At 43.8% G+C, this 20,330-nt stretch overlaps 1 protein-coding gene across 3 annotated transcripts in view; it reads right to left on the bottom strand.

Annotated features, from left to right (window-relative positions):
* The window catches only part of ARHGAP32 (Rho GTPase activating protein 32), a 176,578-nt gene that overhangs the window by 135,179 nt on the left and 21,069 nt on the right, over window positions 1–20,330 (bottom strand). Inside the window, exon 1 of one of the 3 annotated variants that reach the window (XM_031599735.2) lies at window positions 12,838–12,939. The exons of the other annotated variants lie outside the window; for them this stretch is intronic. Within the exon in view, the coding sequence (XP_031455595.2) occupies window positions 12,838–12,878 (41 nt within the window). The 5' untranslated portion in view covers window positions 12,879–12,939. Of the gene's footprint in view, window positions 1–12,837; window positions 12,940–20,330 lie in introns of those variants that run through there. 3 annotated transcript variants of the gene reach the window in all.

Below are 20,330 nucleotides of genomic sequence, written 5' to 3'. Positions count from 1 at the left end.
GTACAAAGCATTCTGCATCCATGCCACACACAGCACTCAGCACACTCTGCACTTCCTTCGCTCAGCAGAAAGCTGGGATTCCTACAATTACTGCCCCTCCTTTCCCAGCCACAATGTTTATTATTGCAGAAGATGTTATAGGCAACATCTTCAAACACCCAAACTGGGTCCAACAACCCAAAGCTGACACAGGACCTCTCTGGGCAAGAAAAGTTGCAGCTACCAAACAGAGAAGGCAGTAAACATGCTCCACTGTTGGGGACTACAAATACAACTAAAAGAACAAAGGAGAACAGCACTGCTGTTTATTTCCTACGTGAGAAAGCAGCATTTCCCTGAAGCCCAGCCTAGATGTGCTCCCAGCAAAGCACAAAGGGCACCGATGGTTTGGAGTCATTTGTTCAGCCTATTCGTCCAACCACACAGGTGAACACGAAGATGCAACATCCTATTTGTTTCAGTGAGGAGCAAGCTGTCATTTCTAAGCCTTACAGCCCCAAATGTGGTTTTGTAATGCCTCAAGACTCCCCATTTCTGTAAGATGAAGGAAGAAAAACAAAAATCCACTGTTTCAAATGGAAACTATAAAAAGAAACAGGAGTGCCAGACTTCTGGGTGACAACTGCCATGCAGGAGGAGGTGAGTCACGCCCTGGCACAGACAGGCTGCAATTTAGTGCAAAGAAGTTATCATAATCAATATTTATAGATGAGTATTTTTATGAAATGAGTGTATGTTTGCCACAATAAGGATCTGGAGACTGCTCTCTGAATATAAATAGGAAGAGCTAGCTGAAGTCTGAGTCCCATCTCCCACCCCCCAAAATAAATACGCCCTGAAACCTGAAGATGCAGAATGGACATTTACTGTATGAAACTGAAAGGCTGGGCAATAAAAAGTCACAGTGGCAGAACCTCAGTTTCCTTTTGTGTTTGTTGGAGGACAAACTGAGGAATCCAACTTAGAGAGCCAGGTGCAATAATTTCACAATGCTGCTACAAAACAGGATAGAAGCCCCTGCTGTGCTAAGTGCTGTACCAACACAAAGAGCTGCATATCAAAACCCAGGCTGGAATATAACCACTGTCCCAATACCTCCATAAGGAAGAGATGACTGCTCAATCAGGGACACGTTATGAAATATGTTTATAAATATAACTGATGAATTACACTATTATACAAGTGTTAAATATGTTTGTATTTCCAATAAGGAAACAAATACTGAGAACTCCTAAGAGATGAATCTCCAGGAAGCCCTGCACTGATTATTATTTGGATGCATCTGCCAATTTCAGCTATAACGGTGAAGTAAATCATCACTGGTGCCTCTGCAAAGGGGCTCAAATTTGGAGTTTCAGGACCTGATTTCAAACAATTCCAATACACTGCTTGCAATGCAGATAAAGCAGATAGAAAATCAATAGTCAAATAAAAGCTACTTGGAATAATGTTAGCATTGTGCACAGGAGGAAGAGGGAAAAAGGGGCTGCAGACAATCCTGATTAAACTCCTATGCTGTAAGCATATCCAGTAGATTTGATGCTTTCAATAACATGACTACAAAAATGTCAACTCCACAAACACTCCCGAGGCACCAGAAATAACATTTGACACCATTTCTGTGACTGAAAGTCAGTTCTTTTACCTCAAAAGTCAACACAGAACTTTTATTCGAGTTGTGGCTTCAGTGCCAAACTCTGCTCCAGAACAATGCACAAAAGCACACTTCAGATCACAATGAAAGCACTGCATTCTTAGAGCTGGCAAGAAAGCCTTTCACTCAAACTTGTGCCAGGCTGTGTCTTTCTTTAGGAAGATGCATGAAGACATGCACAAATCCTATGCTCACAAGCTAGAATAATGTATCTACAGACAGAAAGATGCACATTACCCCTCCTTTCCCAATAGTATTTGACACAGGACTCTGCATCAGAGATGCAGGAGAGCCTCAGGTGACTTCAGCAGCTCAGGCTCTGTGTCCAACTCTCCTCCTGCCCACTGCTGCACATTGCCCTGCTCCAGCTGACCAAGACCTATGCTGGCTCTAATTGCTGATGAAACCTTTAAGATTCAGACACCCTCTTTGACCAGACATGAGGTACAGGTTGGTTTCTCATCTGAAAAGCGTGCTGCCCTATTCTCCAGGCATCTTGTGATGCACGTGAGCTGCTTTAGCATATCACTGAGAATCTCCCTGTTCCAACCAGCAGACAGGCTGGGAAATGCACCACAGCTCGGGCTCCTCAGCCTTCAAAGAGCTTTTGTGGGACTGTTGCACAGTTTCTGGCATTGGTACCCCATGAGCTTGGCAGAACACCAGCTAATTAGGCAATTACTCTGACTAAGGTACAGCAGTGGCTTCCTGCAGGGCTCCAGCTCTCATACTTGAACAGGATCCCCTGCCTGCCCAATGGTCAGCAATGCTGCTCTTCTCCCACTTATTAAAGCATTCTTAACCCTTGCTCACAACTGAAAGTCAGCTCTTGTTGTAGAGTAGCTGCGTTCTCATGCTCGAGAGAGATTCATGTAATCTGAGCTAACAAGTAATAACAGGAAATAATGGGTCTTAATTGCAAGCTGGAGTTCGGGTTTGCACCTGAGAAGAGCTCAGGATCTGCTTTAAGTGGAACGTGTTAACACTCTATGAATATTTCCTTTGTTCAGATGTGACAGGAGCATTAGAGAAGCTTAAGATGTGATTACAGTTTTGATAGGCAGACTGCTGAGCTCGGAGCAGTGGGCTTCTCTCTAAATACACAATATACACCCAGGAGTCAAGAAAACCATCACCTATGGGCTGGGCTGAGCCCACACACAGCACAGGCTGCCAGGCAAGGTGGGGCTGATGGTTCCTCATCAATCCCAAACCATTCCAACCATTCCTTTTCCACCCGGAGAAGCAGCCAGCTATGGGAAGCCTCACCCCAAAGATTTGACAATAGAACAGCCAGTCACAAGGCAGTGAAAAATCCAGCATCCTTTACATCTATTCCTATTGGGAAACCTGGAAGGAATGCTTTTAAGAAATCAGAAATATTAAGCCGGTAACTACGAGACAAAATCCAAGTTTCTGAACGTATAACAAAGGTTTCTGTAGTTAAAGATGAAAAGGAGAAAGTTGCCAGAAAAAAAGACTTTGCAATGCTTCAGGAGAATGGAGAAATTATTGCTACCATAAAAACCAAAGAGGCCACATTTATACGACAAAATTACTCATATTGACAGCAAAAGCAAAACCCACATTTGGTGTTGGAAAGGTTCCACTCTCCTTGTGGCTCAGTCCATTTAGAAGAGATATCAAGCACAAAACAGGGCTGGGTTTTTTAAGAAAGGAATCCTATAGAATCTCCTTAAAGAAAAAAATCTATCCTGGGTCCATCACAGCGTATGCCTTTAATAAGTGATGCACATTTTCAAATTACATTCCATAAAATTCCATACATTTTTATCATTGCTGAGCATCACAATAATCCTATAGAAATGAAAGTCAACAGGAGATTAAGGAAGAGGTACGGGAACATTCTTACTTCAAAGAGTCTTCAACAATTTCCAAAAGGAAAAAGAACCATTGTTCTTCTCCCAGCACTTGTTTATAGAAAGACTGCTGCAATAATATAACATATCTATTGAATATATGCATTCACATGCAAGTTTGAAAGATTTTTCCTTAAGCACGAGTTTCATTAACTCTGAGCCAAACAAACAAATAAACATCCAATAAAACGATGCATAAAACGCTAAATTGCATATTATTGAGATGGTAATTTCATTTTCATGTACCCTTGGAGTCGCAGGTCCTTGCATTATGTGGCATTGGAGTATACAGGCATATTACTTCAGTATTCTACAGAGACCTCAGTATATATTCTCTCACTTTCTCCTCTGCATAGTTTTTCAAATTTGCAGCTAATCAAAGCAAAATTATTTCAGGATCTTAACTTGCATAATAGTGCTGGCCTACTTAAATATATATCATCACCATCAGCAACAAAAAAAACCACCAGAAATTGTGTACTTCTCCATTGTGAAAATGAGTCAAAGGAAAATCTCCGTTCCTCCTCTGCTCAGATTATTGAGACAAACAGGCTTACAGGCTCTGAGGAGCTGTAAACAACCCAGCCAGGCTGGTAGAGTGAAGGGAAGGAAAGCAGATGGGGAAAGAAGAGACAAAGTGCAGCTAGAATAGATCAGATGCAGCATCACAGCCCATTCGTAGCCATGGGGCACTGGGGCAGAGGTGCCTTCTGTCCTGAGTGCCCAGGAGAGGAAATAGATTTCAGTGCTGGAGACAAACCAGCAGTTTCTCATTCAGCTGACTTGGACAGCTTTGTTTTCACAGAAATAGAAAATATTTGAAACATGAAAAACCTCAAGTTTTCCTGAACTATTAGTAACAGTAATATTCTGAATATTAAATGCTGTATTTAAGCTCTTGGCAGAAACGTGGTATCAGATACCCACTGTCCTCAGTCATCCTTACTTTTTCCATAAGAACCAGCTTTCTTCATACCAATATATATTCCAGATGACTGAAATAAAGGCTGAGTGACAAACAGAGCACAAAGGTTAGAGCTGCATCAAGAATTACACAGGTTCCAGCACCATAGAATTTCACCTGGCCAGACACCATAGCGAACTCAACCACTGTATGTTGGGAACCATAAAGCAGTTTGCATCCTCACAAAGGGCAAACTCAGCTCCATTGTGACAACCATGAGCTTCCTATGCTTTGGAGAGCCCAACTGAAGGTCTCCTGGCAGCTGAGCTCTGCCATCATCCTGCACTTCAGTGCAAAAGGAAAGGGAAAGCCCCTCCCTCCTTGAATAACACCAAATACTTCCAGAAATCTGCTTTGTAGATGATGTGCCCGACCAAGTCAAGCACTGCTGTCATGTTCTACCTATGCTGCAAATGCTTGGAAATCAAAGAAAATGAAAAAAAATTGAATGTTAAATTTATCACGAGTGAAAGAAAAGCAAATAAATGAAGGAACAGTCCCAGCAAGGGATGGACAATGCTTGCAGTCGCATCACACAGCAGCACTGTGCAGCACACTCACATCACAGCTGTCCTCACCCTTGCACTTTCTTTCTGCTGAACCCAGTGGTCTAACAATGCATTAATTAGTTTAAAATCAATCTGCACCTGAAGGAGAGGTAAGTGGGAAAGGAAAAAACAGGTAGGTACCCTTGGTAGCAGTCTTAGAGGACAGGCATTTACAATTATGTGATCGTTTTAAGGAGGCTTTCCTTCCTCCAAAGCATTTTTGTCCTCTGCACAGCGCAGCTTATCCATCGTGCTCAGCAGTTCTATTTATATGGATGTGACTCACCTTAGAACTGCCTCCAAGACAATGCAGCCCTTCCACTTTCTCTTAAATAAAATTAGAAATAATAACAAAGGAAAAAAAACAGTGCATAAATAAGATCCCTTTCTAAACCTCATCCTGAAACTGTGACAAATCCATTCCAGTCTGACAGGTCAGTGCAATTCTCAGGGTTCAGAACATCCAAAAATTACAGGGGGGTCTCAGGTGAGCATGAATAGAGCCACCAAACCAGAAATTCTCATCCTGATTCCATGTGACACTGCCATATGCATAACACTGCAACATCATCACGAATTAGAAAATCCAAGACCTTGTCTGCAATGCAGACCATGATTTCAAAGGTACCTTCAATGGTCTGAGTAGTTAAATATGTTGTTGGGTTTTTTGACTGTAATCCCATAAGTGAATTACGTTGCTTTTATTGCTACATGGAGGGCATTCTTTGGGTGTGTGTGGGGGGGAAAGGCAGTGAAGCACGGCTGGGAAGTTGGGTAGATGCATCTCCACAGATCTCCTGTCTAAAGTCAAGGAGCAATGGGCTCTGATCTGCAAAGTGCTGCAGATGGGGATCCAAGGGCAGCAGGGGAACAGCCTCTCCAGATTCAGCCCTTCTGCAGTGCCTAAACCAAAAAAAGCTGGAAAGCACCCATCCTCTACGCAGGAACGAGTGAGACGTTCCTCCCAAATTCCTCAGCTGTAAGCAACCTTACACGAAACGCTGTGAATGAAGTACAGCCCAGCTTGTTCTCTCATGCAACCAGAGCTGAAGCGTCAGCGTTCCTTAGGGAGGGCCAAAGGCACAGAGAGCTGTTCAGCACATCTGTCCACCTCCAGTTAAGCTGAAATGCCTGCATGAAGCAAATGGCCACAACAAGCCTCTCAAAGAGGCTGTTTCTCCTGATCCCTGTCCCACTGTAAGATAGCTTTCCTGGATCCTGAGCCTGCTCCACCATCCCTCCCATCAGGCTGGGATGCACTCTCTCATTACCAACCCCACAATCACTGGCAGCTATTTTTTAGGGCGTTCAGCCACACCACTGGATCACAAGACAATCCTATACAGATACCAAAACAGCACTGACTAATAGGAGTGGGAAGGAAAGGTCCTCCAGCAACTTTTATTTCCATCAGTTTCAGGATGGAGTGGAATTACAGCTATTAAGAAACCAGTCTGCACCAGAGACGAACAGGGAACACAGGGAAGAGTGTGAGGGTATGAAAAAAACCCAGAATTTCCTCCTCCAGGTGCACAGCTCCTGTAGGTAAGCCACATCTCAGACTGACATCTCAAATGCCATCAGCAATGCCCTTATTGCATTTGGTTTCAATGGGCGAATCCCATGAATGGAAACTGAATCAGGGCAGAGCAGGCTAAACAAAACTTCTGCTTTGCTGCTGCCTAATTAGATGATACTGACTAATCCTCTACATTGGTTTACAGAGAAAGGAACCCACTGGGAGCGTTAGGATGCATTTTCATAGAGCTAAAAGCTACAAATGATTTCTTTTTAAAGAGCATTTATAAAGTGTCCTTTTTTAAGACTGTACTCCCTGCAAAACTGTGACATGCAAAGTCAGGACAAAGAGCAGCATCAGGGAATAGAACAGATGGAGAGGGAAATGCCGGACAGCAGCTCCTGCAGAATCTTCCACATAAAAGTGATGACAAGAAGAAATAATTTGCAGGACTGGCTTCGTGTCTTACCTCTACATAAACATGGAATACGAAGTTTTGCCCTCCTCTTGCAAGCCTTAGCAGGCTTTTCACAGCCAGCTATTTAAATCTGAAGCGTTCCACCTCGCTTTTCTTTCTTCAGAGATCCTGCTAGACCACGGCTGCCAAACACACAGCTTGGAAGTATGAGACCCCAGAACCTGAACTACTTGAGGGTGGGAAGCCATTATCAGTCATTTCTGAAGCTTTAAGAGAACGACATTCACCATCTCATTAAGTTAACTGGGTCGTAGGGCGAGAAAAATGTAACAGCTCAACCCTTCCCTTTTCTCCAAGCTCAGCTCATTAGAATTATGATCAATTAGGAAAGTAGTGCTGGAAAGACAGAGAGAACAATGGAAGCCAGTCAGCAAGGACAGCACCTTTCAGAAACCAGCCCTCCACAGCTCTGTTGGACAAGTGAAGTGTTCTTCATTTCCAGCTATTTCAGCCAAGTGAAAACAAATGCAATTTGTAGTGGATTAATTTTCTAAACCGTTTGGCCAGGCTGAAGTAAAACAAGCTCAATTCCCCAGTGTTTTACTTCTCGTTTAAAGGCAAACAGCACTGTTCATTTCACTTACAGCCCAACCTGTTCTGAGACAGATCGATACCTGCCAACTACTGCTTGCCATGTGCCTGCACATACAAAGAACACCAAGAGCATTCTGCTGTGGTCTGAGAGAAATAACAGAGGAATTCAACCCTCTGCAGTCAGTTCAAAGGCCTCATGTTCCATACCACATTCATATCAGCTGCTAATTAAAGATTGGTTGCTGCACAGGGTGCATCTTCTTCAGTTTCCTGCACCTTGAGCTGTATTGATAAGGGCTGCTTAGGAAAGGACCGTTTCAGGGATAAAGCTGTGGTCTGAGAACTAACAAACAGCCTCCTCTGCTGTAACAGAGAACTGCTGGAAGCTCAACAAGGTCAGATGTACCTCCTTACCTTAGTGCCAAAACCAGGTCAACAGAACTGCCTGCGTGCCTCCAACACTTAGCAGCAATCCATCAGGAGCAACGAGGGCTGCAGCACTCACCAAGGACAGCTGGGTTTTTGTTTGGTCTTTTTTAAGGCTTACCTGAACGTGGAGGTCATTCTGATGATGCTCTCCTACCAATGATCACACAAACTGGGGCTGGTGATGGGAGAACAGGTGGCTTTACAGAGTTCCCAGGTTTGTGAATGGGAAAGAGGCAAGAGGAACGCAGCACCCTTCCTACTTGCACTGCAGATACATCTGGGATGGAAACCAGACCAGCCTTTTAGATCTGCAGTTTTGATTGGCAGGCAATTTTACTCGTATCTACTGCAACAAAGCTGCAGAAGTAGGTAGATGCATACCATGCAATTAAAATAACTAGTTCTCATTAGGGGCATACATGCAGGTGAAACAACAGTCGATGCAGAATAGCTGAACCTTAAGTCAATACATATGCAGATGCTACACTGCTGGAAATGATTTTCACTCAAGGTCACTGGTGAAGCTGTTTTAATGTAATTTATTCTGTGACATTTAGAATCATTTAAAAGACAGCACAAAGCAACGATTCCTATTAAAGACAATAAGAAGCCAAGACTGTGCAACACCTACCAACACTTTCCTAGATGGCATTAGTGGGGCTGGGAGAGGGTTAATGGCATCCTGCTGAGTCATGGAGCAGCTCACTGGGTGGGGAAGGAAGGTCCCTTCAAAGTCAGAATAGGAACAAAATGAAGGAATAAGGAAGTTTAAGGCTAGCTGCTCTCAGCCACAGTAAAGCCATGCATTTAAGCACAGTGCAAGAAGGCTCCATGTGATATTTTTTCAGCTGCAAGAATTTCCAAAGAAACCAAGTGAACTTAAAAATAATCTCACTTCATAGAGCAGACTCAACATGGCATCCAAAAAACAACATGGAACAGCAGCAGCCAGAGAAGGATGCTACACCTCAGAATATATGTCAGGTTCAACCAAGCAGATTTAATAATTTCCAGTGCATCTTATTTCAAGTGGCATGTGACCTATTTTAGGACTCAATCTGATTTGACTATAATTAACTGCAATTTGTGTAGACTCCTATTTAACGCATTACATTAAAAAAAAAACACAACAAACCAACAGGACAATTTCTGATGTTAAAAAATCCAAAACACATCACGTATCAATTCAGTCTATGTATTACCCCACCAGATTACTGCATTTCCAACAGAACACCAAGGGAAGCATTTTATAGAGGCTTTTAGGACATCTCAACCCATAGCACAAGGACAAAGCGTGATTTTGCAGTCTGAAAAAACATCAATTCAATAAAAACACAAAATATATCATTTGTTTTCTTAGCATGAAGGCAGATCCTACTTACAGCCCAGAATTTGGTTTTGCTTTGGAACCCATCCTTAACCCTTTGCATACAGCATTATGAAGAAAACAAAGCCAGTTACTCAAACCCTACATAGCCACACACCTTGTAGTTCTTCAAGCTTCTCCACTCACAAATTTTCCTCTGTCTATGAAGGAGAACTATCACAAAATCTCTTTTGTAGTCAGCATTACCAAGAAAACCAGAAGAAATTCTAAGGACTTGAATTACAACTTCACACGCTGCACATCTCCAAACTGTTCTCATCTCCTCTCTCCAATCTGTTACCCCATGACAGTTCTGTGCTGTGTGTGCTCCCTTTGTCTGAATTTTTATTTCACTGTTAATTTCACAAAGAAAGCAACAGCAGCGTAAGGAGGAAGGAATAAACGCACACAGTCTTAAGAAAGGAAGGCAAAAATGCCTCCCAGTGCCCTTATCTGCATCAGCAAGTACATGAAAACCACTGGTTTCACTCCAACACACTCCCTCTCAATGCAGATGGCCATATCTGCCTCAAAATTCAGTGTCAGGCTCTTGCCAAAGGTTTTCCTGACTAATACTGCAAAGTCTGGCTGGGAACTGAGCTGCAATGACTTCAAATGAAAAGCAAGCTAGATAATTTGCAGTGCTGTCTGGCAAACTAAAAAAAAACAAAACACACAAGGCAAAGGATGGAAAGGGGTGGGAATGGAAATAACAAGCAATAGATGAGGCAACATTCAAGGAGAGATGATAAAAGGAGTAAAACACTACTCTGACTTAAAGCTGAGATAAAGTGAAGTCTGAAAGAACAGAAAGAGTTGCTGATAATGTGAAAACAGAGTTAGGAGTACTTGCAAGTATTAACTTGCCCTGCATTGCTGTCATTCCTACAGCACAGACAGAACACCTTGCCTCCTAAAGATTTCTATTGCACCCATTTTGCATTTATCTTCCAAGAAAATTTTACTGTAATTAAGGAGGGTGGTTTTACTCATAGGAAATTAAGTTCCTAGCATCACAGCAGATGAACAGCAAAGGCACATGCAACTTCCAACTTGCAGGGTATTTAAGAGACAGACTTTGCAAAGACAACAGCCAGTTAAAATAATCACAAAGCTATAGAGAATCCCCATAAATACAACCCAGGTTTCCAACACGGATGTATAAAACAGCAGCTCTGCAGCACAGAACAACAGGTTCAGGCTCCAAAGCATCTTCTCCTGCTTAGCTCTGAGGGTGCTGCATGCCAGCAAATCCACTGTGACATGCCACGAAGTGACAGAGGATGTGCACAGAAAGGCACAAAGCTGTGTTGTTTTACATAAGTTTACTTCCTACACAGTGCAAGTGCAGAAAAGCTGAAGAGTCAGGTGAGAGACAGCACCAGGCAGGAACAGCTGCATGGCTCCAGATGTGTCCTATTTCCCAGCCAGCAACCCCTTTACCCTTGCAGGGACTTTAAACAGCCAGGCTGCAGAGCAGATCCCTCCTGCAGCAGCTCTCCATCTGCTCCCACTCCAGCACACAGCAGTGAACACGAATAGCATCAGTGCAACATTTGTCCATCACAAGTTTTGTCCCAGAGAAATAAAGAATTGGGGGATATACGGGGAGCAAACACTTCAGAAGAAATCCACCCCTCCTCTCTGGCTCTCAATTGCCACTGCTTTGGTGGCAGCTGTTTCCCAGCAGTAGCACCACGAACTCACAAGGAGAAGGGCAGAAATGAGCAATTTGCACACTCATTGCTCCCAGTAACACAGCTTGTCGTGGGTTTTATTCAGTAAAGAATAACAGCACTCAAAAAGAATCACCATTAACAACAGAACGAGGATCTCAGCCCTCTATAGAATGAGCTTGTCCTGGTGTAAATGCTAAGTTAGTAGCTAATTAACAAGATTTATTGGCATTCAAGCTCAGCTTGAAACACCACACAACTTTGCTAGCAAGGCTGACCAAAGCTTAAACCTCCTTACCTGAACCAAGGGAAGGTGTTTTCTAATCAACTCTTAAAAAATTCTCATCTGTTCCTTCACTGAAGTCAAGTTTCCAGCTGTCTGCTTCTCTATGCAGCAGTGATTGATGTGCCATGCAGCAGCTGAGGCCCTGCAGCACGCAGTCACCCCAGAGCAGGTGGCACTAAAACAAGGCAGGGCCCCAAAAGGCTTCCTTTTAAAAGAAAAAAGTCCTAGTTTTTATTTTGTGACATTCCAACTGATCGTGTGGTTTTCAACAAGCATCACGCTTTGCTTTGGTTTTTCTTCTCTGGCCTGAATCAAGCACCAGCCACTCTCACCACATAACTGAACTTGTGGCTGGAGAATACAAGGGAATAAATAATCACCCACTGCACACATGGACAAACAAAGATGTTGAACTTGTTTGGGCTTGTCACAACTGAAGAGTTATTCTTAATTAAGTAGATCAGCTGAGCTCTCAAACTAATGACTCCCTGATGCATGGGGGTTTCAGTACCCCATCCACCTGATGGATCAAATGGCTGAAGCACTCCCATTTATTCTTTGAAATAGAGGAAGCCATTTAGATGGAGGCTGCGAAGCCAAAGGAAAATATGACTTTCCAAAGTGTAGAACAGAGATTGTAAAAGCAATGAGGTCAAACACAGCTGAGATGCACTGCTCTACAGCAGCAGAAGTTACCACTTCATCCCCAGAGAATTCAGATACTTCAGCTTAAAACAGTACCAAAGATAACACCCCAATCTCAGAAATCCAACTTCGTACCCAAAATTCAAGATAAATACTGATGCTACAAACACATCCCACCTCAACACAGAAAATTAATGCCAACAAAGTTTTGATCCCATCGTTAACCTTGTAACGATGCAGAACTATTTGGGATCCACAAAGGGAACAGAACCAAGCACGGCTATTTTATAAGCCTTCCAAATGATTCAGTGACAGCAAGCTGGTTTTGGCAGCCTGGCTCACTGCAGAGCCAGCCTGCTGACCTTCTGCAAAGCCAAAACAGACCCACAGTGAGCTGCAGTTCCCACCTTCTGCTCTCACAGCACATTCATCCATCAGACAAAGGAAGCTCTGAGGTGCTGATACACAGCAGGTACACAGCACAGAATGCCATGAAAGGAGAGAAAAACCAGTATCTCTAATGACTATACTTTGTTATCATGCATATTTCATCTGTTTAAATCAGACCTATAAACAACTGCTGTCAGTTGTCTCATAGCCTCACCAAATTATCTCAAGACAGGAAAAGAGACTTCCAAAGCTCAACATCAGATAAAAGAAACAGGAGAAAATTAAGCATTGATTACTATGACATTCTGCAGACCTTCCAGAACTCAGAATTTGAATATATATATCTATATGTTTGTATGTATATTTCTCACAAAGAAGCAAAAATCAGTTCCAACAGGCTCCTGCAATACAGGCAATGCACTCACAGGGAGGCCAACAGCCACACACAGAAAGAAAGGCTGAACTCACCCTTCTTTCACCATCAGCTGATGAAGGGGACCTCCAGCCATGCAGCAATCCTCCCCCAAAGCAGCCCAGCCCCAAGGGATGCTCTCCCTACAGTGGTTGGCCCTTATATGAGCTCTGAGTGGGCAGCACAGGTGGAAGCACTTGGCCTGAGCTCCCTGGGCTGCCCTCCTCCAGGTGCTCCATCAGCACCCAGCAGTTCCTCTACACCTGCAAGCAGTGCTCTCAGCTGCCAGGATGATTTTATTTTATTTTTAATTTTGAGCTAGGCATTTATTGCTGTTTGTGGCAGAATTTAAGGTCAATGTACCCAACTCCAGATTGCATTTATAGTCACTGGGGGAAAAAATGACTTGACACCACTGCTGGGGGCTGGAGGGAGGAATTAATTTTACCCTAAGGCAAGCATTAAAGACAGGTCGTATTCGTCACCCTGGGAGGTGCTTATTCATCTGCACCAGCTGCAGAAGAAGCCAGAGACAAGCATCCAACTTAAGTGTACATTGAGTCCCACCAAAGGGGGTGGTCCCTAACCCCATTATGTTGGTCCAGTGACTGAACACTGTTAGTGAAAGCTTCAGGACTCAGCACAAGGAAAAAAGATCAGGTGAGCTCCCTGTGCAGATAGGGCTGAAGCAAAGGTAGCAGCTTTACCTAGAATTAGCCTGGAAAAAGAGCCCAGCAGTCCCCATTTTAAGTAGTGCAATCAGGTCACAAGCATCTCTCACCTGCCTTTCAAAAGGGTTTTTGCTATTGTTGCTCTTACTTTGGCTCTACAAAAGCAAGCAAGCTTGAAAAGCTTCACATTCAGGTTCTGAACAGCTGAATCGAGTGGATTCTAAACACAGTTAGCCTCAGAGATAAAGAAAAACAAAGCTTTGCAGAAGAACTTGTCTGCATAAAGCTACATCCAGCACAGCTGCTACGCTGTTGAAACTGGCTACCAAGGGACAAAGCACAGCTCATTCTTTGCCTTGATTTCACAGTCAGACATTTCAAAGAGCCCTCTTCTCCGAACCAGGGATGGTTTGGGCTGTTTGATAGTCTGTTTGCATTTAACAAGGCGAGTTCATCAAATATCTAAAGTTTGCAGGAAGGAACAAGTAACTGTCACAATTTCTGTCCCTTGCTAAATTCACACTCCAATATTTACTTTCATACTAAAAGCGTTGACTAGCCTCGCTCCCACCTGACTAACAGGCAAACAATAGAAGTACATTAACGTTTATATTCTGCCACTTCTCTCCAGCATCAAAATAGCATTCTGCTATAACACTCCTCAGCAGTGTTATGCCAGTGCTCAGTCCGTTTTAGAACTAGAAGAAGATCCATCCAGGAACCCCAAGACTCCAACCTCACTGATGATGCTGGATGACTTTCAGCTGTCAGCAGAGTGCAACAGCCTGCTGCACCTTTACCTGCGCATCATAAGCTCTGGTTCTGTGCTATGATAGAGTTCTTTGTGCTCAAGCAGAGCTGCACCAAGGCCAAAAAGGTGCTGGGTGAGTATCCTCTGCCATGAGCTGTGCAGTCAGAAAGACAACAGATAAGAATACAGCAGCTGAATTCACAACTGAACACTCCAGCATCAAAGCATTGTTTTGTTCAGAATACTAGACACTCTTAAAAAAAAACACTAATGCAATAGCAAGTGGGCAAAAAAACCCTCACAGACCAACTCACGTAAGAGAAAAAGCATTTGGGGGCATCTTAGAATACAGAGAGATGTTTCATAAAGCCCTTGAGGGCTGCAGAGGCTTCCTTCCCCTCTCTCCCCCACACCTAATCTCTCTCAGTTGCACACACTGTAAACAGACGAACCTCAGCATACAATGAAACAACTGTGTTGAACAAATTTCTTCTTTTGCTTTTATTGAAATAAGGTGGGTGGGAGGGCTGAAACCAATTCTGAACCAGGAAAGCCAACCAATACTTGGCCACGAGGATTCCCCCCGACAGCACATTTTTGCTCCTACATGTACCCAGATTCTCGTTTCTCCCACATAGCTGGGTAGATGATGCACCCATGCTCATCTCCTGCCCAGCTGGACCTGTGATGTCAGCATTCCCATTTACACACAGAAGGAGAATGGGTTTAAAGCTTATTATGTCCCAGGAGTGGTATCACACCACAGGTGTGGAACTTGCAGCAGCACCAGAAAGCCTCTTCCACGGGATAAATGATCAGTCCACGTTGCCGCTCACATCTACATTTGTGTGCAGGTTGATGTGCTATCGCTTTCAATCAATATATAAACCCATTATTTCAGCACAGGCACAAACAGAATTTATAGAAACTGAAGCCGTGCTTAAAACACCCTGATCTGCAATTATCACATTCTTCTGTCCTACACTGAGACCACATTCACACATACTGCATCCAAACCTGCTCTCAAACTCAACCACAATTAAGTCAAATTGCTGCATTTCAAAAACTCCATGGCACAGGTTTCATATTTTTGAATTTCAAGCTAAGCTGAAATAAATCCAATAGAAACATTGAAACATTCACCACGCAGAGCTGTATTTATTGCTCAGATGCAGAGCACAGTTTGAGAGCATCCTTCCTATCTATAAAATGGCAGAAGTTAAAAAAAAAAAAAAAGAAGAATCTGTAAGGAATTACAACATTCAAAATATCTCCCAGGGGAAAGAAGAGAGGAAAACAACCAAAAACCAAACACAAATACTACTTCATTCAATTGCAGAAGACTCAGAAGTGAAGTCACTTCCAAACACCCACATTCAGGCTGTGATTCACCCTACCTTGTGGCTGGAAGCCAGCGCTGCTGTTTTAGTTACTATGACAATATTGATGCCTCCGTGCTCTTACGTATACAGGTGTTCCTCCAAAAATAAACAGTCTGCTCTGGGGGCAGGCAAGGAGAGTCTGGGGGAAGTTACTCAAAGAAAACGTTCCTCAAAAAAAAAACAAACACCAATATAGCATTCAAAACCTGCTGAGAAGACAAGGAAACAGCAATCCACCATGGGAACCATCACTGCAGCAGAACTCCCAGTTGAGTGCCCACCCTGCTCCCCTTGGAAAGGCACAGCAGCTCCCAGCCATAGAGATGCAAGTCTTAACAAACCCTCACGCTGCTCCAGCAGTCTGACATTTCTCTCCTGGTGTTACAAGGGCTGCAATAATGCACGACTGCAGTGCACGATGACAGCATGATGCAGAAAGCATCTGGGGACTGAAATGTCACGCTGATGCATTCCGTCAAGCCAGACACCCAAGGAAACAAAGGGCTGTCTTCTCTGAGAGCGTTTCATCCGGTGCTGAAGGGCTTACAGGCACTCGTAGATCAGATCAGCTTTCTGAGGAGTTCCTGATAACTTCAGTAATGTTAAATGAAACCCCCGCTCACTTGGGATGAATCTCGCTCAAAAGATAACTTGGACTTCTTCACAATTGGCAAGAGGGCCAAGAAGCCAGCGTGACTCTGAGAAACAGACCTGAAGGATTTACATTCCGTGCACCCACAAATGCAGAGATGCTCCTTTTTAATCACAGCCTTTCCATCCCATCTGCACACCTCCAGAAGGAACTGCCCCTCAAACAGCAGCGAGCACAGGAAGGAAAGGCAGCTCAGAGCTCAGCATGGCAGCAGCAAACTGCCCTCGTGTGTGTGTGTGTGTGTGTGTGTGTGTGTGTGTGTAAACAGATTCTTCCTTTCTACTGTTCCCATTGACTAACAGCTTGCATCCCAGCCCACACCACCACACTAGGTGGGAGTATCACAGCCTTCTAAACGCGTTATCCCACTCAGACAGCTACACATTACCAGCCCTGTTCTATAGAAATGCCCATAGAGGTGCAGTTTCTTATCTCGGCCACAAAGATAATCCAGGCAATGAAATAAATCAGGTTGAAAATTAAGGCCCCCCCCCGCCTTCTTTCCCCACAGTGGTTATTTTTGCTGCTCACTGAACCAGTTCATTGCATATTTCCAGAAATAGTTGCACTGGATTAGCTGAAAGCAGACAGGGAGATGCAAGAACAGCTGGCAGAGGGGAGACCAAACAGGAACAGTTTGAACTCACCTAAATCCAAAGAGATGACCAGCAGCATCTGTCCTGCTCAGGGTTTACTCCTAACCCAGATCAGGCACTTCAGTACGATCTGCTTTCCTCCACAGCTGCACAACACCAAGATGCAAGTGCCATCCCAACTCTCAGCTGCTGGAACAATTGCCTGCCCAGTCACAGGCCAGCTTTAGCCAGCAGGAGGCCAGCTGATATTACAAATTCCCATAGGACAAATAAATAATACAAACCCACCACTGTTCGTATTGTTTTCTTTGCAGAACCCAGCTATAGCTCTATCCACCCTCATCATCCATAAGCAGTAATGCAAGAATCCCTTTTCCAGCCCACGACGTCTCACAGCACGCAGCTCAGTGACTTCAAATTATTTCTGTCTCTCTCCTTCCTTTGGGTATTTTTAACACACCACTGAACAAAGCACGACAGCATGAAGGCTAATGGATCAAAATTACCTGTTAGCATGTCACCTGCAAATTATCACTGCAAGTCAATACTCAGGCCTTGGAAGAACTTCTGTTCTTCTGTCTGGGCAGAACACTTCTCTTGTGCTACAAAGGGCTGCACTGCATGTGCCTTTCTGCATTATGGCCCCAGTTTTGTAGCAAAGAAACATCTGGCCCTCATTAGAAGTATTATAAGGAACTGGTGACTGTGTTTTATCTAAGAAATGAATGAAATTTACATTAAATAATGAAGCTGCCTTTTAAAAAGGAGGTTACTTCATTCAGTCATTCCAAGAACTGCTGCTGCTCTTTTTTGGTTTTTTTTTTGTAAAAGATTTGCAATAAACCTTCATAAGAGAGAAAGAAGTCTTGTCTTCCATCTTCGTATTTGATAGCACTGAAAAAGCAACTCTGTAGCTTCTAGCTTTATGCTGAGAGTAACATGACATCTGCAGGGCATCACAACCCATGCGAAGCCCAGGAAAACACCTGGTAAATAATCACACCCTTTGATAATAAATAAATAAATACATGATACAGGCCTCACATATCATGTACACCCCTCTACTACAGCTTCAATCTACTACCTGCAGCTACTGGGCTCCTCATTTTTTAAGAAGAGCTTCCCAGGTGTGCAGCTATACTTCTAGATTATGCAAAAACCAAGTAGAGGGGAATCACCATTGTGCTTAGAGAGCAACACAAACCCTATGGTGATGAGTGCTTCTTCTGTAGTTTCTCTCTTGTATTAGAGGTCAATGACAGCAAGGAGCCAAAAATAGTCGCTGCCCTTGTGTAGGAAAGAGATGGCTATTAAAGGCATCGGGTTGTGCAGCCACGTTTCAGATGATTTGAAAAGATTCAGACTATTGCTTTGTGCTGCTGTCGGCACACAGCAGCTGTGTGTCCATCCTTGGATGAGCTGCACTCCACGAGTGGCTCGGTGCAGGGCTGGGGGACTCAGCACCCTCCAAACACATGGGTGGCTGTTGGCCCATTGGTGGGAAGTCCTCCTCCACCTCTGCCCCATGCTGCCTCATTCTGCATCACCAGCAGCTTTTCCTTCCAGCCAGCAGGACTCCAAGCTTGCCAACCCCCACAGTCCAACAAATCACACTATTACAGCAGATCCAAACCCAACTGGAGATGCTTCTTAGGCTGAAGAGTTGGAGCTGAGCTCTGTCGAAACAAACAAACATCAAAACAAATGAATCTGGATCCATCACACACTGTGCTGCCCCTTCACTCCAACAACAACAGCCAAAAAAAAAATCAGAATCATGAAGTGCTGCAGTAAATGTCCAAAATTACACTTCCCAACAGAGGCAGATTGAAAAAGACAATATATTTTATTTGGAACAATTACTCAGAACTGAAGAAATTCTGTGGGAATCACTTTGTTTCCATTCATTACCAGCATTACAATGACACCCAAGTGATTCTTGCTAGAAACCCAAGCAGAGCCCATGCTGCAGCTGAAGGAGCCCTGTGCTATGGCAATCATGAGACTCGTTTTGTTTGGCTCAGAAAAGACTCCACTGAGCATTTCTACATCCCACTGACTCCAAATGCATACAGCTTTTCCCCCCTCTATGCTTTTGCCCTTTCACATCCAAAATGAAGACAGCTCCCTTATGTCACAGCACTGCCAGCAGCACTCGGTAAAGCACCATTTCTAACACTAATGCTACAAGCAACTGCCATCTTCTGTCACACTGCAGCTCTCCCAGCACGTGGTTTCACTCCTCAGCCCAGCATCCAGAACTAGCACATGACTACGGTCCATCCCACAGCCATCACACAAAGGCTGAGCAGTCACCATCCCTAACACAAATAAGCGTAGAAAAAAAAGGATTTGATTTTTAAAACACCATCTGAAATTCGGTTCAGTTTTAATTACTTAGGAGGCAAAAGTCTCAATTCTTCAGAAATAATTTTGCTTTACGGTTCTCGGGGAACAAAGCCAGAAGTGGGATAACCACCTTAAGAAAAGGCACCACTTTGTCAAGGAAAGGAAATTACCCCAACTTCACCTTCAGTTCACCACCACCTTTAATAAGGTGCTTCTTGTTCAACTCAGCTGGTCAGCGTTATGCTGGTTTATGGAGCAGAAAATAAAAAGGTGCCTAGGGATGAAAAATACTTCACACAATTGAAACTGAGAAAGGAAACAGCAAACTGGTTTTAATAATCTAAGGTGTTATTAGCACCTACACAACAGCACTGCTTGAAAAAGCATCGTTCCATAGGGCTTTCCTTTAAACAATGGGAAAAGTTTATTTCCGAGGCTAACAAAGATGTGCAGACACGCTGATGGCTGGTAGGAATAAACCTACAGAGAAGTCTGTCAGCCTTACCCTGTAGGGCCACGGAAGCCTGCAAAATAAGGCTATTCTCTTCACCAGAATTAGGCTGTAAAGGACCCAGGGGATTTTCTCTCACATCCTATTTGCGAGGCCTGTCCTGAAATGGAAATGAGCAGCCCTTTATAGAACTGCTCCATCTCCCCCCAGAGGGTGTGATAATCATAAAGGATCCACACGGTCCCACAGAGCTCTCACTTTGAAGCAGTGGACTTCTTTCGCAAGCTCCTGAGGACAGCAAGGGCACATTGCCTGCATGGCAGTGACAGAGCACTGATTTTAACAAGCTCACAGAACGTACTGAATGTAACTTCCTGGCATTTACAACACTGCACAGCTTTGGAGAATGCACAAAAAACCTGTTTTTCTTCCCCCCCCAGTCAGTTCATTCTTCTCCCACCCTGTTCCAATCACCATCCATTTCTGAAGCAAGGACAGCTGTTGTGCTTCCCATCACAGGCAGGAAGAGTAACACCAAAACGAACTGGAAAAGCCAATACCAAGCTGTGACACAGACGTATCACATTGGCCTTCCTCCTTAAAGAAATCAACACCTGACAAAAGCACAACATAGATGCAGGCTTATAGAAGTGCTGCTGCCATCTCCAAAAGCACACCACGCTGCGATGCCCTTCCA

This window comes from Phasianus colchicus, chromosome 23 (assembly GCF_987193195.1).
Source record: "Phasianus colchicus chromosome 23, bPhaCol1.hap1.1, whole genome shotgun sequence".
Classification (NCBI taxonomy): domain Eukaryota; kingdom Metazoa; phylum Chordata; class Aves; order Galliformes; family Phasianidae; genus Phasianus; species Phasianus colchicus.
The sequence above is the reverse complement of the archived record's forward strand: the minus strand, read 5'-3'. Positions and strand labels throughout refer to the sequence as shown.